The sequence below is a fragment of the Erpetoichthys calabaricus genome, chromosome 6 (genome assembly GCF_900747795.2).
Source record: "Erpetoichthys calabaricus chromosome 6, fErpCal1.3, whole genome shotgun sequence".
Classification (NCBI taxonomy): Eukaryota; Metazoa; Chordata; class Cladistia; order Polypteriformes; family Polypteridae; genus Erpetoichthys; species Erpetoichthys calabaricus.
In genome coordinates, this window is record NC_041399.2 from 71,454,252 (window position 1) to 71,474,334 (window position 20,083).

The following is a 20,083-nucleotide window of genomic DNA, read 5'->3' on the forward strand; positions in this document are numbered from 1 at the left end:
ACAAGAACTGGCAGGAGCAGGGAGCAGTTCACCCCCACTTTAATAGATGGCTGTGTCCATCAATAAAGCCCCAGTTTGGACACCTGAAGGGCTGCATGGGAGTTGGAGTCCGGAGGAGGAGTCCTGTAGAGATCCAGGGCTGACAATAGAGAGTGCTGCCAGGGGAGTATCCCCCTGGCTTTCTCATAACCCATGTTTCCAACTGGTTGCTTCATGTCATTGGAAGTACTCCTGGGTCCTCCATAAAAGAGACCGCACTCCCTTGTCTATGTTTGTTGGAGCTGGGAGCAGAAATAGGCAACACTTAACTGGAGGAGTAGCAGTGCAGTGTAGAGAGAGGGAGAGAAAGATGAAACACCTATCTATTGTTGGTACAAGGTATTTTGCAATTAAACCCTTTTATTTGAACCCAGGAATGTGTTTTGTGTGCTTGTGTTTGAGGTGTGGGGCATTAACACAGTTTAATTATGTAGTCTGTGTTTCATGGACATGGGCCCTTTGATATGAGTAGAATAACATATGTATTTAAATGCCACAGGATATCTGAAAATTGTGGCCAATCAGGTGCATCCTTTGTGTCGCCATGTGTTAATGACCATTTTTAGGAGTATAATGCTCCACAATACAAAGTTAGAAAAGCTCAAGAATAGTTCCAGGAATATGTCAGTATATTTGCATTATCTTTGACACCAGAATTTCTTTTAAAACACACATTACAACACCCCTCTAAAAACGGTTTATTCCTGCTTAAAATACTCTAAATCTATAAATGTTTCTAAATGTGAAGGACCCTGAGAAATCAATTTATACATTTTTTTTCTAGTAGGACTGACTACTGCAATGTGTTATTCACAGGTATCTCAAAGCTCTGTTTATACAACTTTCAATTAATTCGATGTAAGATTTAATTCTACAGAACAACAACAACAACATTTATTTATATAGCACATTTTCATACAAAAAGTAGCTCAAAGTGCTTTACATAATGAAGAAAAGAAAAATAAAAGACAAAATAAGAAATTAAAATAAGACAACATTAGGTTAACATAGAAAAGGAGTAAGCAAATGCAAAATAAGTGATCAGTGTAAAGAAATGCTTCACTTACAATTTTGTTTGCATTCTAATGCTAATTTATAGGGAGAAAGAAAACAAAGTTTCCAAATGTAAGATACACTTATCTAATATGTGAACTAAAACACACAATCCACAAAAAATAAATGCATAAAAGTTGGGAAACCATTCACCAAAACACAAAGTTAAACTAAACAGTTGTGGATTGCTTAATATGCTTTTCTTAAACTGCTAATATCCACCCTGCAACAGGATAGCTGTTTTCTTAAGTTAATTTTGCCTTTGCAGAGAGATTCCACATACTCTGAAACATAGGGATGGTCCAAAGTGTCACTATAAACAGCCTGAAAAGAATGGAGTTTGACTACAGTCATATTAAGTCACTAAAATACAGAAGTGTTGATTCAAATTACTGCATAAAACAAAATTAAAATACTAAACACTAAAACACAAAGCACTCATGAACTTTTGGATGCACACAGTCTGAAAGTGGGAACCATGTTGCCCATCTCGCAGGAACAAAGAGGAAACAATGTCACCACCAACCTACTACTATGCCTGTAAGCAGAAAAAGCAGCCCCGTTGCAAGTAACCCCACTGATGCTAATAATTGCCAAAACAGTAAGAACTCACTGACATCAGTAATATATGATAAATCTTGCTTATTACTATAGTCACTATATTATGCTCTGAATTCAAGAAAGTTAACACTTAGTGAACTACAGTAGAAGAAATACAAAGTAGGACCACACATCTTCCTGTTCTTTACACTGGCTTCCTGTTAAGCTTAGAGTGGATTTCAAAGTATTCCCTCTTATGCAAAAAGCTGAAAATTGTCAAGGCCTTGCTCATCTCCCTGAACCTATTACTTCAAACCAGAGTGAGCATTGAGATCTCAAGGTGCCAGCTTGCTAAAGATTACAAAGAAACTAACAGGTGGGAGGGGACGGGGAGGAGAAAAATTGTCAAGCTTTACGCTATAGTGCCCCAAAGCTGTGGTGAGACCCACCTCCTAATATAAGAGATGCCCTTCGGTCTCAGTTTTTAAACTGAAACAGAAGATTTACTACTTTTCTAACGTACCTTGATTACAGCTGCTGATTAGCTGTGCATACTACATCTTTTTGTTAATTATTTGTATAAAAATATAAGTACTACAATAATTATGAACCATTCCTAACCATTCTCTATTCTGTTTCTCTTCCTAGCGTTCATTTTAAAATCCTAGCTCTCACTTTTAGAGTGCTACATGATCAAACTCCTACTGATATTACTGAGCTAATGTGTCCTTATATAATATCCAGGTCTTTGAGGTCTTCTCATCAAGGTCCGTTAGCTAACCCTTGCACCAGACTTAGGACTAAAGGACATTTTGTGTTTGAGGCTGTGGTCCATAATGTGGAAATTTTTACAAAGAAGCTTAAGACCCTCTTATTCAAGCTGGCCTTTGTGTAATTGTACTGTGTTTTATTGTGCATATCCATGCATTTTTTTCCTGGCTTTAATGTGACCAAGTCCACTTTAATAAACATTACTTAGTTTTACTGTGAAAGCCTATGTATTTTTTTCTGGTCTGGATTTGTTCAAGTTTGCTTTTGTGTGTTATCAAGTTTTATTGTGCATGCCTATGCATATTACTCTTAATTTTAGTTTGCTTAGTTTACTTTTGGGTGTTGCTAAAGTTTTATGGTATACGTCTATGCATTTCATTTCTGGTTTTAATTTATTAACTCACTTTTTTGTATCTATGATGACTGTTTTTAAAGCACTTCCTTACATTTGTTCCTGGAAAGTGCTATATAAATAAAATTTTAAATAGTTTATTCTGCCAGAAGAACAACACCTGACATACTGGGAACTTTGGAATCAGAAGAAGAAAATATTTTAAAATCATATAAAAAATATTTTAATATCATATAAAAGCACATCACAGACATATACTATAGAATGCCCATAAGGCAGTGGTCAGAAAGTTGGCCTATGACTCAAGGACTGTGACTGTGTTTGACTTGGTGTTAGTCTTTATAACCGACTGATGACCCCTTAGAGGTTTATTTTCTCCACGGATGCTGCTGACTGAAGTTTTTGTTTTTCTCTCCTCCTTTGTCAACTGGACACAGCTCAAGGGTAATATTAATGAACATGCTTTGTTGGGTTCTATGTATGAAATTTCTGTGACTTACTGTGTGTTTAAAGAAACCTGTATCTTTATTTGTATACATAATACAATTAGTAAACTATAGTGCTGTGAGCCTGCACTCAATAAAGTGTACTATAAAACAATAAACTAAATTGAAAAGGTAAGGTATACTTAATAAAGTGGTCAATCATCATACTTTTATTCACATTAAACAATATGCTTTTAATATCAAAATTTTGCTGAAGGTAAAAAGTTAAATCAAACTAAATAACTGTTGTGTATCTTTAATGGGGGATTTTCACTGGTATCTTTAGCAGTTCTGCTTGAAAAAGGCTTTCTTACTAATTTTTAAAATGTGAGCTGCAATCATCTATCTTTAATATAATGTCTTATATTATTTACCTTTAACAGGTTTGCAGGTGATTGCTGGGCCACACTCACACTCACACCCACTATAACACAAACAAGTACTGTTTTATGTCACCAAGCAACATAAATTACATGTGTTTGCAATCTGAGAAATCATGGACCCTTAAAAAAAACATAATATGTGAAACATTTGATATTTTGTTTGAAAATAAATTTCATCAGAGAAGTACTGATGATTACTCTAAAAATAGCATACTAGGGGGGCGAGCCCCCCTGGCACCTTTGGTGCCCAACTCCCAGTTGTGGCCAGTCTGCCACTCAAGATGTGAAGAGGGGAACTGAACGCACCCCAAGGAGACTTGTCACTCCTCCAAAACCCCCTCTTAAATGGTGATACAATGGGAAAATAATAAGAGGTTTTTTTTTTTTTACCTCCTCTTTGCTCGATCAGCTGCTGGCTTGCTGCTGCTGTGCCGCATGATCTGCATCTTGCACGGTGCTTCAAACATTTAAAAGCCTGTACAGCAGCTGTCCTACTCTTTCTATTTTATTTCCGGCCCCGTGCATGGTTAAATCTCTTGGTTAAATCTTGTCTCGTGGGACGTGAGTTCTTGATATTTTTTAATTTATAATTTAAAAATGGAATAAGAAGAAAATCTAACATCACATTAAAGTTTAATAAATTCTGAAAAGAATGATATCAAACATATATGTAGGTTTTAAAATAATTTTAAATTAGATTTAACACTAGTTACCAGAGCCTACGAAAAATCTCTACAGTTATTCCTAGTTTCAAATAAAAAGTAACAGTGTCAGATCCCTGGGGGGGCGGTAGTATGTATCGTGACTGAGAGAATAAAAGTGAAAAAAAAAGGCAACTTTTAGAAGTACTATAAATGCACACCGTCTGTTACAGGCGCAAACTAAATGTATGTGTGTACTGTATAATATTAACAATAAGAGCAGCTCACTACTGAAAACGGCAAATATAGGAGGCAGTCAGGATCGAACCGGGGACTCTTGATTACAAGTCAGCAATTCTTACCGCTACGCCACAGAAACTGTTGTCTTATCCTTGAACCTTTTGTGAAAGTGTTCATTTGATCTTTGGACTTCAGGCTTCATACATTATATAGTTTATGCCAACATTTTGTCATTTACTAGTAAAATATTTAAAACGTTTCTGTTTTAACAATGTGTTTACACAGATTATTGTAAAAACGGAACATACATGAAATGCATGTGTTCCAAAGAACGATCTATTATTTCTATTCTAAAACTCCAGCACTTCACTCCCAGATAATCAAGGCATGAGCTGGGAGAACTTTGTGCACATCCTGCGGCGGTGGGAGGATGAAATAGCAGGCTGCTTGCTGCTTTTCTTTATCGGCCCATTTACAGGACAAAAGACGCTAACGGAGAGGTGTGATGGGATTTAAGGTGGGCTGGATCTACAAGTTTTTTCGTAGGCTCTGGTAATTCTAGTGTTAAAGTGTGACAAAAAAACGTGACATAAAATCAGTACACAAAATCGTTGCACTTTTAGGCTTAGGATTTTATATACAGAAGACCCCCGTGAAGTTGCGGTTCAGAGTTTGCGGCCTCAGCCATTCGCAGATTTTTCCTTAGAACCTATCTAATAATTGTTAGAGGAAACTGCAAATATCCTCCGCAAATTTTATGCCTTTATTCGTACAAATACTGTACTGTAGAGAGAACAGGAAGCAACTGTAGAGGAAAACGCAGCTTGGGATGGTGAAAGTAGCCAATAGAATTTCTGCTGAGAGTGCTGGGGCTGTTTGGGTCAAAGGATGTCAGCGCGGCTTTGAAAAAGGGGGCCGGTGACCAAAAGGAAAAAAAAACTTTTTGTAATTTGTGTTTCAAGTTCCTGTCTGTCTGCCTTCTGTTGAGTTACCTGTACTTATTCGTTTTGTCCTGGATCGTTTCGTGTTTGGCGTCTGGATTGTCTGCCTGTGTATATGAGGACTGTGTGTGTTTTGTTTGTTCTTTGTTGTATTTAATGTGTAATTGCAGTAAAGGGAACAGGGGTGGTATCGTTTTCATTTATTTCATTTGTTTTCATTATATTCTTTATTTGCTGTTTGATTACCAGTTTGCTTTGTTTTTGTCTCTGTTTGTGAGTGGGTACAGGTTGGGCCAAGGTTGGGTGCGTCCCTGGAATCCCCACCATAAAAATAATTCTCGACGGTGTAAATCTTAGCGGTACCGGACCGCTACAGCGTTATTCATTTCTCCTTGCTGCTGATTGACTGTGATGCATCTCCAGCTGAGTGTTCTTGTGTTTTCCGTTTTGTTCCTCTTAACCCTTAAACCGCCACAAACGGCTATAGTCGCTTCCCAGTGCCATTTGCGAGCATGGAGGAGCTGATCAGTCAGTGCTGTACATTCACTGTGCAGCCAGCTCATGACCACTGCCAGCCCCTTGTGATCAGGGGGGATGAACGGACCACCTAGAAGACACGGACGTTCTTCAAAAAATCCCTCTTAAAAAATGCTGATAAGACTACTTTCACATTGCTTCCTTACTTGCTGGGCTTACATGCGGATGCTCTGTCGTGTGATATGCTTCTCACGCGTCGCTACGCATACTTAAAAGCATGAACAGCACCTGTCCTTTTTGGCCGATTGCTTTGTTTCTCTCTCCTCCCTCAGACATCCTCTGCTCCTGTTGGGGGTCCCGCTCCCGTTGTGCTCCCCTATGATGTTTGTCTATTCTTTAATCGAGAACTAACTGCATACTGACCTTGTTTTACTTCTGAAAGAGACATGTTTGTTTGAAGTGTTTGAATAAAGTTCCTGTCTCTACCATCTCCTGTGTTTCTGTGCAATTCTGTGACCCAAGCGTGACACCCTGCAGCCTCACTGTCTCTAGGATTCAGCCGCTGCACTAGACTAGCCTGCCAGTGTCAGCTTTTACCTCTGTATGCTTGAGTGCAGCTAGTTCAAGCGCAGTTGGCTCGGTGATTTATTGAATTTCATCCATTGCGTCAGTTGCACCTTGTACAAATTCTTCCAGTAGTTTTTTAAATAGTTTTTACAGTTCATTAGCAGTGTGTAAAATGGTCAGTGTTGCAGTAATTGTGATGCTTTTTGCATGAAAAAAGTGTTCCATTAAAATTTCACTTTTTCTTTGTGAATTGCGACGTTTACTTAACGTGCAGCAAAAAAAGTATTTGGCGTACAGGGATTTATTAACCCCCAAGAATGTGGCAGTTTAAGAGTTAAAGCCCCAAGATGCCACCAAAAGGCCCTGCACCTTCTAAGGTTTCTGGCAATGAAAACGCACTTGCACGAATTACAGTACATATAGCAGTAACATCAGTATTTTACATTCTAGCACTGCAGGAGACATAGCAGCACAGTACTGTATACAGGTTTACCTTTACATTCTTTATTTTTAGGTAATGTATTACAGTAAGCTGAGTTTGAAATTAAAGTGTTTTGGAGGCATATTTAGGGTTTACACTACAAAAATAGGCATTTTTTTTTTTTAACCACATCCAAAATTCGCGATTTTTCACAATTCGCAGGTGCTCTACGAACGTAACGCCCTTGAATTTTGGGGGTGTACTGTATATATAGAGTAGATTACAATTTTAATTTAATCATGGATATCATTTATTACTATGGACAATTGCATTTTGAGCATTAGGAGGGACAATGTCCTTCAGTACTCATTGTGTAGACTTCCTTCTTGCTGAATGAGCTACAAACCATCTCACTCATTAATTCTATCATTTTGCAACCTTGTTTTCACCTCACTGGGAAATACGTTTTACATTAATTGGAGAAAAATGTCAACTAAAACATCACTTTGTTAGATTCAAACAATATTTCTTGATTAGATCTATATATAGAAAATAGAAATGTATCTGTAAAAGCCAAATCAGTATCTTATGCTATATAACAATATTAACATACTACACATTGAGAATGAAAGTAAACTTTCTATATCTGACCAATACTGATCAATATGATAGTCTTCCATATGCTTGATGTGAATTGGTATACCCTTTAAGAAATACGCTGTTGAACAGGTGAAAAATATAATGAAAGACTTACAAGAAACTCATCACGGATGAAAAACTTTGCTCTTGTCACCTTTGGGTCTTCACCAGGATCTGGTGTTGCTGTTGAGGATTAAAATAAAATATAACTCGCAAATTCAAGTAATCCAAAATGATCTTGTACTATTTTACTCTGAGTAGGTACTTTTGAGTACTGAACAAAAAATTTTAAATGAATGCATTAAATTAAGGTGATTTCATAAATGAGATAAAAATGGAAATTACCATCATCTGGAACAGTGTATCGTTCGTATTCTGGAAAATAATCTTCAATTCTGGACTTTCCTGCTAACACCTTCTCAGCAAGCATGTCTTGCTTATTTAAGAATAAGATAATTGAAATGGTCCGTAGCCATCTAAAAGTAAAAAAGTAGGAGTTTCAATATGAGATATTATGTGCAAGATTTTCATGTCATTAAAATAATATTGAAAAATACTTTTTAAGATTCAAAGAAACTGTTTTTAGGATGAATGGGGACATTTCTACCAAGATATGAATGAACTGGAGCAAAATAACCAATGTAACAAAACAGCTCATGTACTAAGGCTACTATAAATCTTACACTTCAATAAAGTCAGCAAACTGACCTTGAGAGATTTTCTGTGTAGGTCAACATTAAAACTGATATCACCAATACATCCATGACACCTATTAAAGTCACCTCAGGCAAAGAGATACACTTACAAAGCATGTGTAGATAACCCTAGTATTTTGTGACCTTGCTTTCAGTTTATGTATACTGCATACTGCAATTATGTCTTTAATAGAGCTAATGTAATTTATTTAATTAGTGGTTCAGGAAGAACATTGAAATACACAGTATGTACATGCAATGGTAGAAAAATCAATAGTATCTGGTGTTGGAAGTCCGTTATAGAACACTTTGACTACGCCCAGCTGACACCTAGACAGTATATATTTAAAACTAGATTTGGAAGCAAGAAATGCACTCTGACAGATGTGAGATTTTTTTCACATAATAATTCTCAGGAGAAACAATAAAAATATGTGTTCTGCCATCTAAAGCATCTTGCATAGCACAACAAAATAAAAATTAAATAAGCAACAGACAAATGTTAAACTGTAACTCTTGATGGAAAAATGTTACTATTTTCCTTGCTAATACAGTTCATGCTATATGAAATATTACTATATTATAAAGGAGCTAACAGTGAAAGAGCACTAGCATCTAAACAGAGAATAATACAAAACATGTCTACTTTCATTAAAAATCCCTTTGTGAATTTAAAATCATCAGAAACTTCAAAAGACTTTGTTGGACAGTTATTTTATACAAAGATCTTGACTATACATTGCTCTCTTCTCTTGCAAAAAGAATCTTAGCCTGAAGAGGTCTATTAATTTTTTACATCTAAAATGTCTCACTAAAAGGTTTTCCAATGTTATATCTGTCCTAGTGTCTATATAAACACAAGGAACTCCAGTTTCTGTATTACATCTTGCCTGATGAAGGGGCCTGAGTTGCCTCGAAAGGTAGCATATTGTAATCTTTTTAGTTAGCAAATAAAAGGTATCATTTTGCTTGACTTCTCACTACATTCACCATCTCTGCAATTTAAAGTTATGTTAAATGTCTAAATAACTACATCTTTTAATTGTAATCAGATTATTCCTAGTTAAATAAACAAGCTCAAAGAGTTCTACACATTCACGTTCTTAAAAGAAACATTAATGAATATGGAAAGCAAACAAGTTTTTTGATGGTCTGAATTTTTAACTTGAAAGTCATATATAAGAATTATATAAATATATACTATAAAATTTAAAAAAAAATGTTAAATTATAACATTTGATCCTTGTGACTTGGGTTCTAAAACAAAGAATTTGCTAAAACACTATAAAACTTTTAGACCTGATATCAAAAAAGTAACCTACCTGTTATTCCAAATGCTTCTGAAGAGGTCAAGTGATTCACGTAATCTGTTTGTATTATTGTCTTCCCTTATCACCATATTGTAACTACTACAGGCCACAACAAAGATAATAGCAGTAACATCTAAAACAAAAAAAGATTATGTTCAAATCATTTATATATTTTATAGAACTGTAAGATAACGAAACAGTGAATACAATAATCCAAACCAATGTATATAATTATTAAAAATTGTGAAAGTACATACTATATCATACTTGAAACAAAACAATGATTTTCATTTCTAGACTTAACTACAACTTTGAACCACAAAAGTGCAATAAAAAAATATCAAGATTTTACACATGTCTTACATGCTATCATGAGTAAGGAATTGTATTTGCATCAAACCTATACAATATTGTATTGCTTACCATTAAAGCACTGGATCCATTTTCTCCTTTCATCTCTCTGACCACCTACATCAAACATGCTGTATGAAATAAAAATGTAAAATATTTATATTTTTCAGTGCAAAATGTCACCTTAAGTCAATTGCTTTAATTTCCTGATAAAAACTGCAACACAAAAATATGTACAGAAAAATAAAGAACACTGGGGATGAATTTAACAGAAAAGTGTACCTGACAAACAGAATAATGTAACAATATTTTTAGCCTCTATAAAAAAGTAGATGATTATCATTAATGTAACTGATGGTGTGTGTGTGTGTGCGTGTGCATGTGTACCTGGCTCTCTGGAAAAAGGTTGGGCACTGAGATTTAGGAGAAACTACTATGTAAAACTACTGCAAAAATAATCCTGTTCTTTGTCAGTATTGCAGTTATTAGGTTTTGGTGGAAGAATGTATCTTATTTTCATAAAATGTTAACTGAAAAAAGTGAGAAGCTACATTTTAAAATAATTTTCTTAAGCTATATTAAACCCTCACATACCATTATTGCTTTGTACAAAAAAAATAAGTTAATTTTTAAACATATGTTCCCTCTCTGTGTTTGCAAACCTAAACAGGTAAAGAAGAGAAAATGTTGCAGTAATACACTTGTATTTGTGTGTGCTTGAAGATGTGCATGCTGAATTTAAGTGCCTTTCTTAATTATCATGTAAACTGGCAAAAGATTACCAAAGGGGAAAACTAGTATGAAAGCACATTGAAAACATATATAATTTCTAAACTATTTTTGTGTGAAAGGAAAATTTTATTGCAGAATTAATTGATTACTAAAATATAAAAAACTAAAACTTTCCAAAAAAAAAAAAAAAAGTACTTTTGGTCTATTTAAGGTAGTGGGATTATGCAATTATCAAATGAACAGCTAGTACGAGACATTATTTTAGCATTACAACCATAGAGGCCCTATTGTTTCTGATTTTAGATAAAATTCCACATTCCAGAACATTACTTAATCAAAGATGTTTGTCATATAAGCTAAATGTTTGACCAAAAGAAAAATAAGTTACCAAACTTGATCCTGAGAATTATTTTGTTTATATGACTGGGAAGCAGAATAAGAACTGAACTCTCCTTATCTGCTGAATAACCCACAATATCATTCTTTGCATGTGAATCACAGAATGACCAAAAGCTATGCCAAAAACATAGAGAGATACAAATAATTTTTTACAGCAGATAACTAATTTTCACCAAAAAGTTTGTATCTTAAACTTAAAATGATGCTGTATTTGTTATATAGTTCTAAGTTGAAGAAGGCGGAATATAGGTGCAGGGGTTAGCACTGCTGCATCACACTTCCAAGAGACTGGCCTCAAATCCCTGAGAGAGTTTGCACACTCTCTCCCCATGCTTGCATGGATTTTTGTCGAAGTATGTTGGCTTTCTTCTCATGCCTCAAAGATGTACATGTTAACTTAAAGTGTGAGCCTAATGTCAATGACTGAATCAGGGTGTGTGTGTAAGTGTGCCGTATAATGCATTACTGCCCTATTTTATGCTTCTAACCCAAACATGGACTAAGTGGGTTCAGGAAGTTCAATCTCCTCATCAAGGACACATTAACTATTTTATTAGAATATAAACTGTACTTCAAACTGCATGTTTTATGAACTGGTGTTTTTGTTTTAATAGTGTAGACAGTTTATAATCACAAATTATAACTATGGAGAAGTTAATGTAATTACATTTGTTATTTTGAAAAATGCATAGATATAGGACACTTCCAGGCTTTTATAGAAAAGATTACAGAAATAACACATATTCAATGCATTAGAAAACACTCAATCCAAGGACAAAAAAAATACACAAAATTCAGTGGCTTACTTTCCTAGGTCTTGTGATGTTATATCATCATGTTTCTGCTTTTTGTTTTCTGATAAATTAATTTTGAGTGTCATTTTCAAACCTGATATTATATAGTACTGGGTAACAGAAAGATTGTCCTTACAGTGTCTCTCAACACATGGAATAATGCTAATACTTATGTTCAATCATTCTATTTTAGAATAAGCAAGGGAGGGGTCAAAACATGGATAACTCAACTGCATTCCATCTGTCTCAATAGTCTTAGCTACTACTAGAAGGGCTCCCTATATAACTTGAACACTCCTCTAGTGCCAAAAAAAAAATCTGGCCTTCAAATCTTTAGTTTGGATTTATCTTTCACAATGCACAATTTCTCTTTCTTCCATTTTGAAAAACTGTCTGACCCTAGACTTTCAGATCAGAGGCAGGTCTCCAGGCATCAAATATAAACTCTAAACTCCCTTTAGTCCTAGCTAAATTTTAAAACAGCCAAAATTACAAAATTGTTCCAAGGTCACTTTTCAGCTTAAGAAATAAATGATTCTTCTCTTTCTCTCTCTCTCTTCCAGTGGTGCCTTTTACATTCTTCAAGAACCCTCTGCAGTTTTTACCACTCCTGTCTAGTGACACAGAGAGAGGGTTGGAAATCTCTATTCTCTCTCTCTCTCTCTCTTTCTCCAAAAGCCGTGACAGGTCCTTACCACCTCCATTGTTTCCCTACTGCCATCTCTAAATTTGGGGGTTCCTTGTTAACTGGGCGAACCTTCATAACTGTTACCTGTCTTCTAACTCTTCTAACTGACCAAAAGGGTGAACATTTAGTCTCTTTGTCTATAGGTTTTCATAAACTCTCTCTCTACCTCTATCCCTTTCACTCTCTGGTTAGTTCTTTGGTTCCAATACAAATATAGCAAACCCATGCTTACAAGTGCCGTAAAGTTACATATAGGAATTAGATGGCAGCACACCTAGGCCAACAGAAACTCTACAGTCTTCTAGGAATCTTGTTGTGAATGTTATAGTTCACCATTGCTAACCAGAACAGGAGTTATCCTCACAAATCATTCACTTCAGAGAAACCCTTCTCCAGGGATTTGACACAAACAGAATGCTACAATTAGTAGTGTGGAGCACATTATTTTCTGGCTACTGTGTGGTAACTTCAATCTATTTGAGCTTGTACATGCCTTTTGACTTTATCAAAACAAAGAATTTGGCATTTATGTATATGATACTGTGTTGAAATTTTGTTTTCTTTAAATCTATTTAAAATCTGTTTAATACATCAGTATGGGGTTGCTTTAGTATACATTTTTCAGAAGAGCACAAATTAAACATTATTACAATTAAGTGCTAGAAATATACCAACTGTAATGTTAAACAAAAAAATAAATGTTTTAAAGTAAAATATTTAGATTATTTATAACTTCAAATTCAGTGTTTGTGCCACACACACACACACACACACACACACACGTAAATTAACCACTATATACTCACTGAAAATTAACTTTGTCTACTTGAAATCGTGTTTCAAAAATCCCTGATGTCAAAACTCTGCATCGGAGCAAGTCCTAGAAAGACAGGAAAAGAGGAAAATTTAAATGAGACATGTACATTTTAAATTCTTGTCCAGAAATCTCAAAATACAGAGCTTTACATTTAAACAGTGACTAACAAGACTTGGAAAATGGCATAAATTTTGCACATTTTTATACTAAAAGGCTAGCAATACTAAATCACTACAAAAAAATTTTAATTAGAATATATTTACTGAACTTAAACACATATAATAGAAAACATGCTAGTTCAGAAGAGGTGTTCAATGTAATTGTCTCTTCAAATCCTTCTTTAAAAAGACTGCTAGTTTACAGAAAAAAATGTCAAAATATCACTTTGGAAAATTTTATAATGCACTGTATCTTGACACTTAATATTAGGCAAAGGGAAGCATTTAAACATGATGATAACCAGGCAATCATTTTTAAAAGTGACATTATCTAATAAAACCATAATATTAATATTTAAACTAACATGATCAAAAACAAACAAACAAAGCAATCTTAGATATTTTAAATTACATTCTTTGCCAGGGAACATTTATTTAATACTGTACACGAACAAAGAAATAATGGGAAGGTAAACATATGTATAAGTAAGACTTTTTGCTGAACATGCAGAGAATGCAACAAGGAAGAGAAAAACAAGTTCTAACATTTTAGCTATAAAACTGTATAATTTATAAATTTGAATATTTAACACAAAGACAAAAAAGATTTTTGAGTAGAAATAAATTAAATATACAGAATGTCTTTAAGATGATGCTGAAGATATGTGCTGAAATAATTAAAACAAAAATGGAGTAACATTGTTTTCATCTTTGAAGCTTTCACTGTTCTGATAACACTTGTATCATTATACAAAATTTATAGAGCTGCTTCAGACACATCTAGTCCGAACTGTTTATTCAGGTTTTATTTTTGATTATCAAAACCATAATAGTTTTTAAATGATCAGTAAATTGCTGCATGAGTGTGTGCAAGAGAAAAACTGAGATGGACTGTCCAGGGTTTTTGCCTTACACCTACTGGGATTCGCTCTGATGACTGGCAATACATTATTAGAAAAAGCTGGAGGACAGTCTGTAACTGTCATGACTGCAGTACACATATATACTTATATATATATAAAATACAGTACATATTTTATATGCAGCTATTTATTAAGTTTTGCACATTCTGTTTACTAAGTTACTCTACTGTGACTTTTAAAGTAATTTTTTATCAAACTTTAAGTCAAATCAAGTGCTATAATTAAAGATTACATATTGCATGCTGTTCTGTCGTCGAAGTATTTCCATATAGAATGATAAAATTATGATTTCACTCTACTTATTTCATTGTTACTCCATATTCAAAGTTTTACCATTTCCAAATGTTGTTGAGTAAAAATATATAATAGCAACTCAAAAGACTCAACTTTTGAGATATGTATGACAAAGCTTACTATGTCCCATCAAAAAACATTTCCCATGTGCCAGGATCCATCCATCCATCCATTTTCCAACCCACTGAATCTGAACACAGGGTCACGGGGGTCTGCTGGAGCCAATCCCAGCCAACACAGGGCACAAGGCAGGAACCAATCCCGGGCAGGGTGCCAACCCACAGCAGGACACATGCAAAGACACCCACACACCAAGCACACACTAGGGCCAATTTAGAATCGCCAATCCACCTAACCTGCATGTCTTTGGACTGTGGGAGGAGACCGGAGCGCCCGGAGGAAACCCACGCAGACACAGGGAGAACATGCAAACTCGACGTAGAGAGGACCCGGGAAGGGAACCTAGGTCCCCAGGTCTCCCAACTGCGAGGCAGCAGCGCTACCCACTGCGCCACTGTGCTGCCCATGTGCCAGGATAAATGACATATAAGCTGATTGGATCAAAGCTACTGACAATAAAGTTTCTACCTTGATATTACAAGACACAACTAATGTTAATGATTTTCAGTAATCATTGGTATAAAATATGAACTTAATTTCAATGTGTACATAAGCTAAAAGAAATATCAGAATACAGAAAGAAATCTTCCTTTGGGATAATAAAAGTCTACCTACCTTTACCTACCCATCTACCTCAACGAATTTATGAATTGAAAATGTAGCACATGCTGATCACTCAGCAAATTAAAAATCCCACTATTCTACTGAAAGCAATTCACTATTACAGAACTGATACATTTAATCTATTGAGTGGTACTGCCCCCAATGATTAGACATGTGCTGAGGAAATTAGATTTACATTACAATGCTTTTAAAAATTATACTGTAATGTCAAACACTTCTTAAACATTTAGAATGAATACTAATCTCATAATTCAGACCTTATCATGAAAAACAAAACTTCTTTAAGACCTTTAACTCTGATGTTTGGTCCATAAATCTTATTATGTCATATTATCATTTCTTCTACTGCAGAAAATGCTAGTTTAACTTTTGATAATACTGACTAAAGAATTCAACTACATAGGCGGAATGATATATTGCACATTATTTTTAGCTGGTCTGTTTACTTATTAAATTGTTTACACTACAAGCAGTTTTCTACTTCATTCTTCTTTGTAGGCAGATAAGTTACCTCCCAGTGCTCAGTGCTTTGACCAGTTATTTTTCACCCTTCTCTTTACATATTGCCTTTCAGCTGTGTGTATCAACCAAATAATATTTTTGAGGAAAGTAAAAGCCTTAGTAATTTTTTTTTAAACTTTGTATTAGTAAAAAGTTTGTTTAGTAGGAGGTAGTTCTGAAAATGTTAATGTTATACTTTTGAAATATATTTCAAAATTTTTTAACTACAATTTGGATGAATCCATACGAAATGTAGGTGTTACCTTTGGCACAGAATTAGCCTTTGGTTGTCGCATTTCCACACTTTCTAAAAATTGTCTTTTAAAAGCTTAGAAAACATGAAAAAGTATGAGGGTTTATTTATGTGCAGAATCCTGTATTAAACAACTGACCCCTGTAACATTCTGTTGTCAAACTATACATATTGTTCACTTTTATCCTAAAGTTAATTAAAAAAATGGCAAAAAAATAACTAGAACTAGGATCACATTACTCCAAATTCGAATCTTCTACCACTGCATTAGCTTTCAAGTACGTTTCAAGACAACTTTAAAATCCTTCCTCTCATGTATAAAGTAATAAATAGTCTAACCCTTACTCACCACACAGTACATACTTATTAATGTCTACACTCCAGAGCCTATATTGCAATCTGAAAATAAAACCTGCTTAAAAATCTGAGGATAAATAAAAGTAGTATAAGAGGTTGAATCATTAGCTACAGAGTCCCAAATCTCTGACATGATCTATGTATAAAATCAGGTGTATAATATAAAAACAGGTGTGGCTCGGTGACCACTGACATTTGGAAGCTAGGACTAGAATTTGTAATGCTTTAAAAATTGTATGAAAGAAAAGAAAAATTGGTATACTGTATGTTAAGGTATAACAATATTTTTACATATAAACTGTGATCACCTGGGGACGCAAGCTCCCCAAATATCCAACACAATAGGCACAGACACAAGTGCAGCAAAACACAAGGCTTTATTATTTCAGTGGAAAACACTTTTCAATCGGTTCCCACCTTCAGTGCATAGCACACAGCCCAGTAAAATACCCTTTTTCTCTCTCTGTCTCCTTCCGCCTTCACTCCTGGCAAGCTTCATCCCTCTTCCTCCCAACTCTGGCTAGCCAATTGGAGTGAGGCAGCCCCTTTTATAGAGCACCTGGAAGTGCTCCAGGTGTTCCACAATCTCCTTACGGCTACACTTCCAGGTGTGGCGGCAGCCCTTCAAAGGATGGCTCAGCCGTTCCCCTTGCACCCCCTGGCAGTGGCCATGGGCCCTGAGAGTGTTGCGGTTCCATGGTCCAACCCTGATGCACCACAGTCAGCCACGGTCCTTCCATTACAAAGGTGTTCTGGCCGGGTAAGAGTCCTGGCTGTCCATCACAATACCACATGTTGTTGTTTTTCAAAATTAGGAAAATCCAAATTAGGAGTACATGTGGGAATACTTATTATAATAATTCATTACATTTATATAGCGCTTTTCTCAGTACTCAAAGCGCTATCCATACAGGGAGGAAACCAGGAAGCGAACCTATAATCTTCCACAGTCTCCTTACTGCAAAGCAGCAGCACTACCACTGCGCCACCTGTGATATGGTATGTGTTGTACTATGATGTTATCCACATTAAGAAAGATGTGCTGTGGCACAGACAGTCAAGCATAAGAATAATGATCCTGCATGGAGCAGTGATAGCCATGAAACAAGGAACATCAGAAGAAATTTAATGACATCTTACAGGCAGCCTTTAATGGATGACAACTGTTTGTGGTGTTATTTGGTAAATGATACTGGTCCTACAGTAGACCTACAATGGCTGAAAGATCCGTTTGAAATAGTGTCGTACAGTGACACTGTCCATAATAAGTAGGCTGAGGTGACTGGTGCCATATGATATGCCTCAAGACTGGAGGTAAGCAGTTTGAGATGATATCCAACTTTCACTAATGTTCACATTTTTTTTTGTGTGAGACTGATGCTCATCAGCACCACACTTCTATTAAAGGATTGTGAACCAGGGATGTCTCGTGACTTGCATATTTGAAATGATTTTGGAACTTGCGTCAAAATCATGATGCAGGTGAGAAACGATCATTTTACATGCTTAAATTTATGCCTCAAAACTTGACAGATAACCACAGAATTTTGCTATTTAAAAAAATTAACAGCTAGATAGCATCTGTTCAAAATGTTTGATTGTCTTTAATTTTACTTTAAATGTAAATAATTTCATACTAGCAGTTGCAAAAATATATTCATTTTAGACAGTCGGACTGAACCTGCAAATCTTTACAGATTTAATGTCCAGTGCTGTAACCACTCCATAACACTGCCTGATTAATTTTACATAGTAAATGTGATTAGTAAGATGTTGGTCAAAAATATACAGTTATTCAGTTTTTACAGTTTCTCATATATTAGTCCCGGGTTGTAAACGTAACTGAAAAAATCAGCATAAATATGTTTAATTTACAATTATTATTGCTATTGATTTCTTTTCTATCCTTATTAAACACCATTGTAAACACTACAAATAGAATGGTAATATGAATTTTTCATGATAGACAATATGCCAGGAGAAAAAAAAAATCTGTTTTAGAAGACTTAAAATCATGGCCTTGAAGACTGAGCAGTGGTGACATGTTTCATGAAGTATGAATTTCACTGTACACATGACAAAAATGACCCTATAAACTAACTAAGAGTTACATACATTACATGAGTGCTAAAGGTAAACTACTCCAATATTTAACAGAACTAAAGGTATGCTGATAGAATTCTTTTACAGCATGAAATAGCTGCATTACAGATTTCTTTTGCAAGTCATTAAGCTGGGCAGAGCTGCACAGATGATGGAGCAGCTTCAAGAAAATTCAGTTGAATATGTCAGCAATTAATTCTATCAGCTTAATAAATTAATAAACAATATTATTTAATTATTAAGCTAAAAGGATACCAGGCACATCTGGTATGAAGCGGTGTTGCCCACTTCTGTCAAAGTACATGAAATTAACTTATTTTAGAGGCACATAATGCCTTCTACTGTTATCAGCTGCTCTGTACTATCCGCCACACTAGAACAGAAACACTTCCTGTTCAGGCTATACAGTAAAGTGGAAAGAATTATAAGTAAACAGACAGAAACAGTTCATGTTATGGATATGTGTTTTGCCAACTTAACCAAAGAAAGGTAAAACAGAGTTGATGAATGACAATACAAGCAGAATTGTGCTAAAGCACAAGAAACATAATTAGCCAGTATGTTATTAAGTCCACAAATTAGACTCAAACCACATTTATTTAAATAAAGAATTTGATACAATTTATTAATAAACGTGTGGGTTACAGAATTAAAATAAACAGTTATACAAATGTTCCCTTATAATGCAGACATTTGTATACTTGTTCATAGCTAGGGAGTATACTGCTACTCACCCCCTTTTCTTTCTTTAACAAACAATCATCCCAGTTTGACAATCTGAAGGTTCTGTAACCAGCCTTCATGCAAAATTTTAAAAATGTGCTAACCAATATAACTAACAATTTTTGTCCTCATTTCACCTACCTTCTAAGCTGGGACTTCTTAACTAATGAAGTGACCTGAGCTACAACAAATAGACCCAATCCCACTGGATGTGTCAGTGCAGTGTTTCCTTTATAGCACAACATCTGGTGACTGGTATTAGGATAGAGTAGGGAAAGGCCTATGGTGACTTAATAGTGTATATCATGTGTAATAATTTTATAGTATAAAAAATTTTGCAAACAAAAAATGGATGATTGATCCATCAAGCTCATGCACAGCAAACATATATTAAGAGGGTATACACCTAATTAGACTTATAAATATTACCATTATTTCCTAAGTACGTAGTCAAAATGTTAAGTTATAAACAACAACTCTCCATAGGTGTCAGAAACAAAATGTATAGGCCAGGGTGTGGTATATTCTATATAATATTTAAAATTTACACAATTCCTCCATACGTTCATCATTTATACAGAGTATAGTTTCTCTTTTGTTTAATTAATTTTAAGTCTATTATACAGTGTTTATCAAATGTACAGGCACATCATACCTCAATTAGCTCAATATTAATTGCCTACAATTCAACA

At 35.0% G+C, this 20,083-nt stretch overlaps 1 protein-coding gene across 2 annotated transcripts in view; it reads right to left on the minus strand.

Annotated features, from left to right (window-relative positions):
- The window catches only part of gnal (guanine nucleotide binding protein (G protein), alpha activating activity polypeptide, olfactory type), a 334,655-nt gene that overhangs the window by 3,375 nt on the left and 311,197 nt on the right, over nt 1–20,083 (minus strand). For both annotated transcript variants that reach the window (XM_028803686.2, XM_028803687.2), the window contains exons 7-11: nt 13,325–13,398; nt 9,978–10,036; nt 9,567–9,687; nt 7,895–8,025; nt 7,665–7,732 (exon numbers count right to left, since the gene is read on the minus strand). In XM_028803686.2, coding sequence (XP_028659519.1) covers nt 7,665–7,732; nt 7,895–8,025; nt 9,567–9,687; nt 9,978–10,036; nt 13,325–13,398 — 453 coding nt within the window. The remainder of the gene's footprint in view (nt 1–7,664; nt 7,733–7,894; nt 8,026–9,566; nt 9,688–9,977; nt 10,037–13,324; nt 13,399–20,083) is intronic.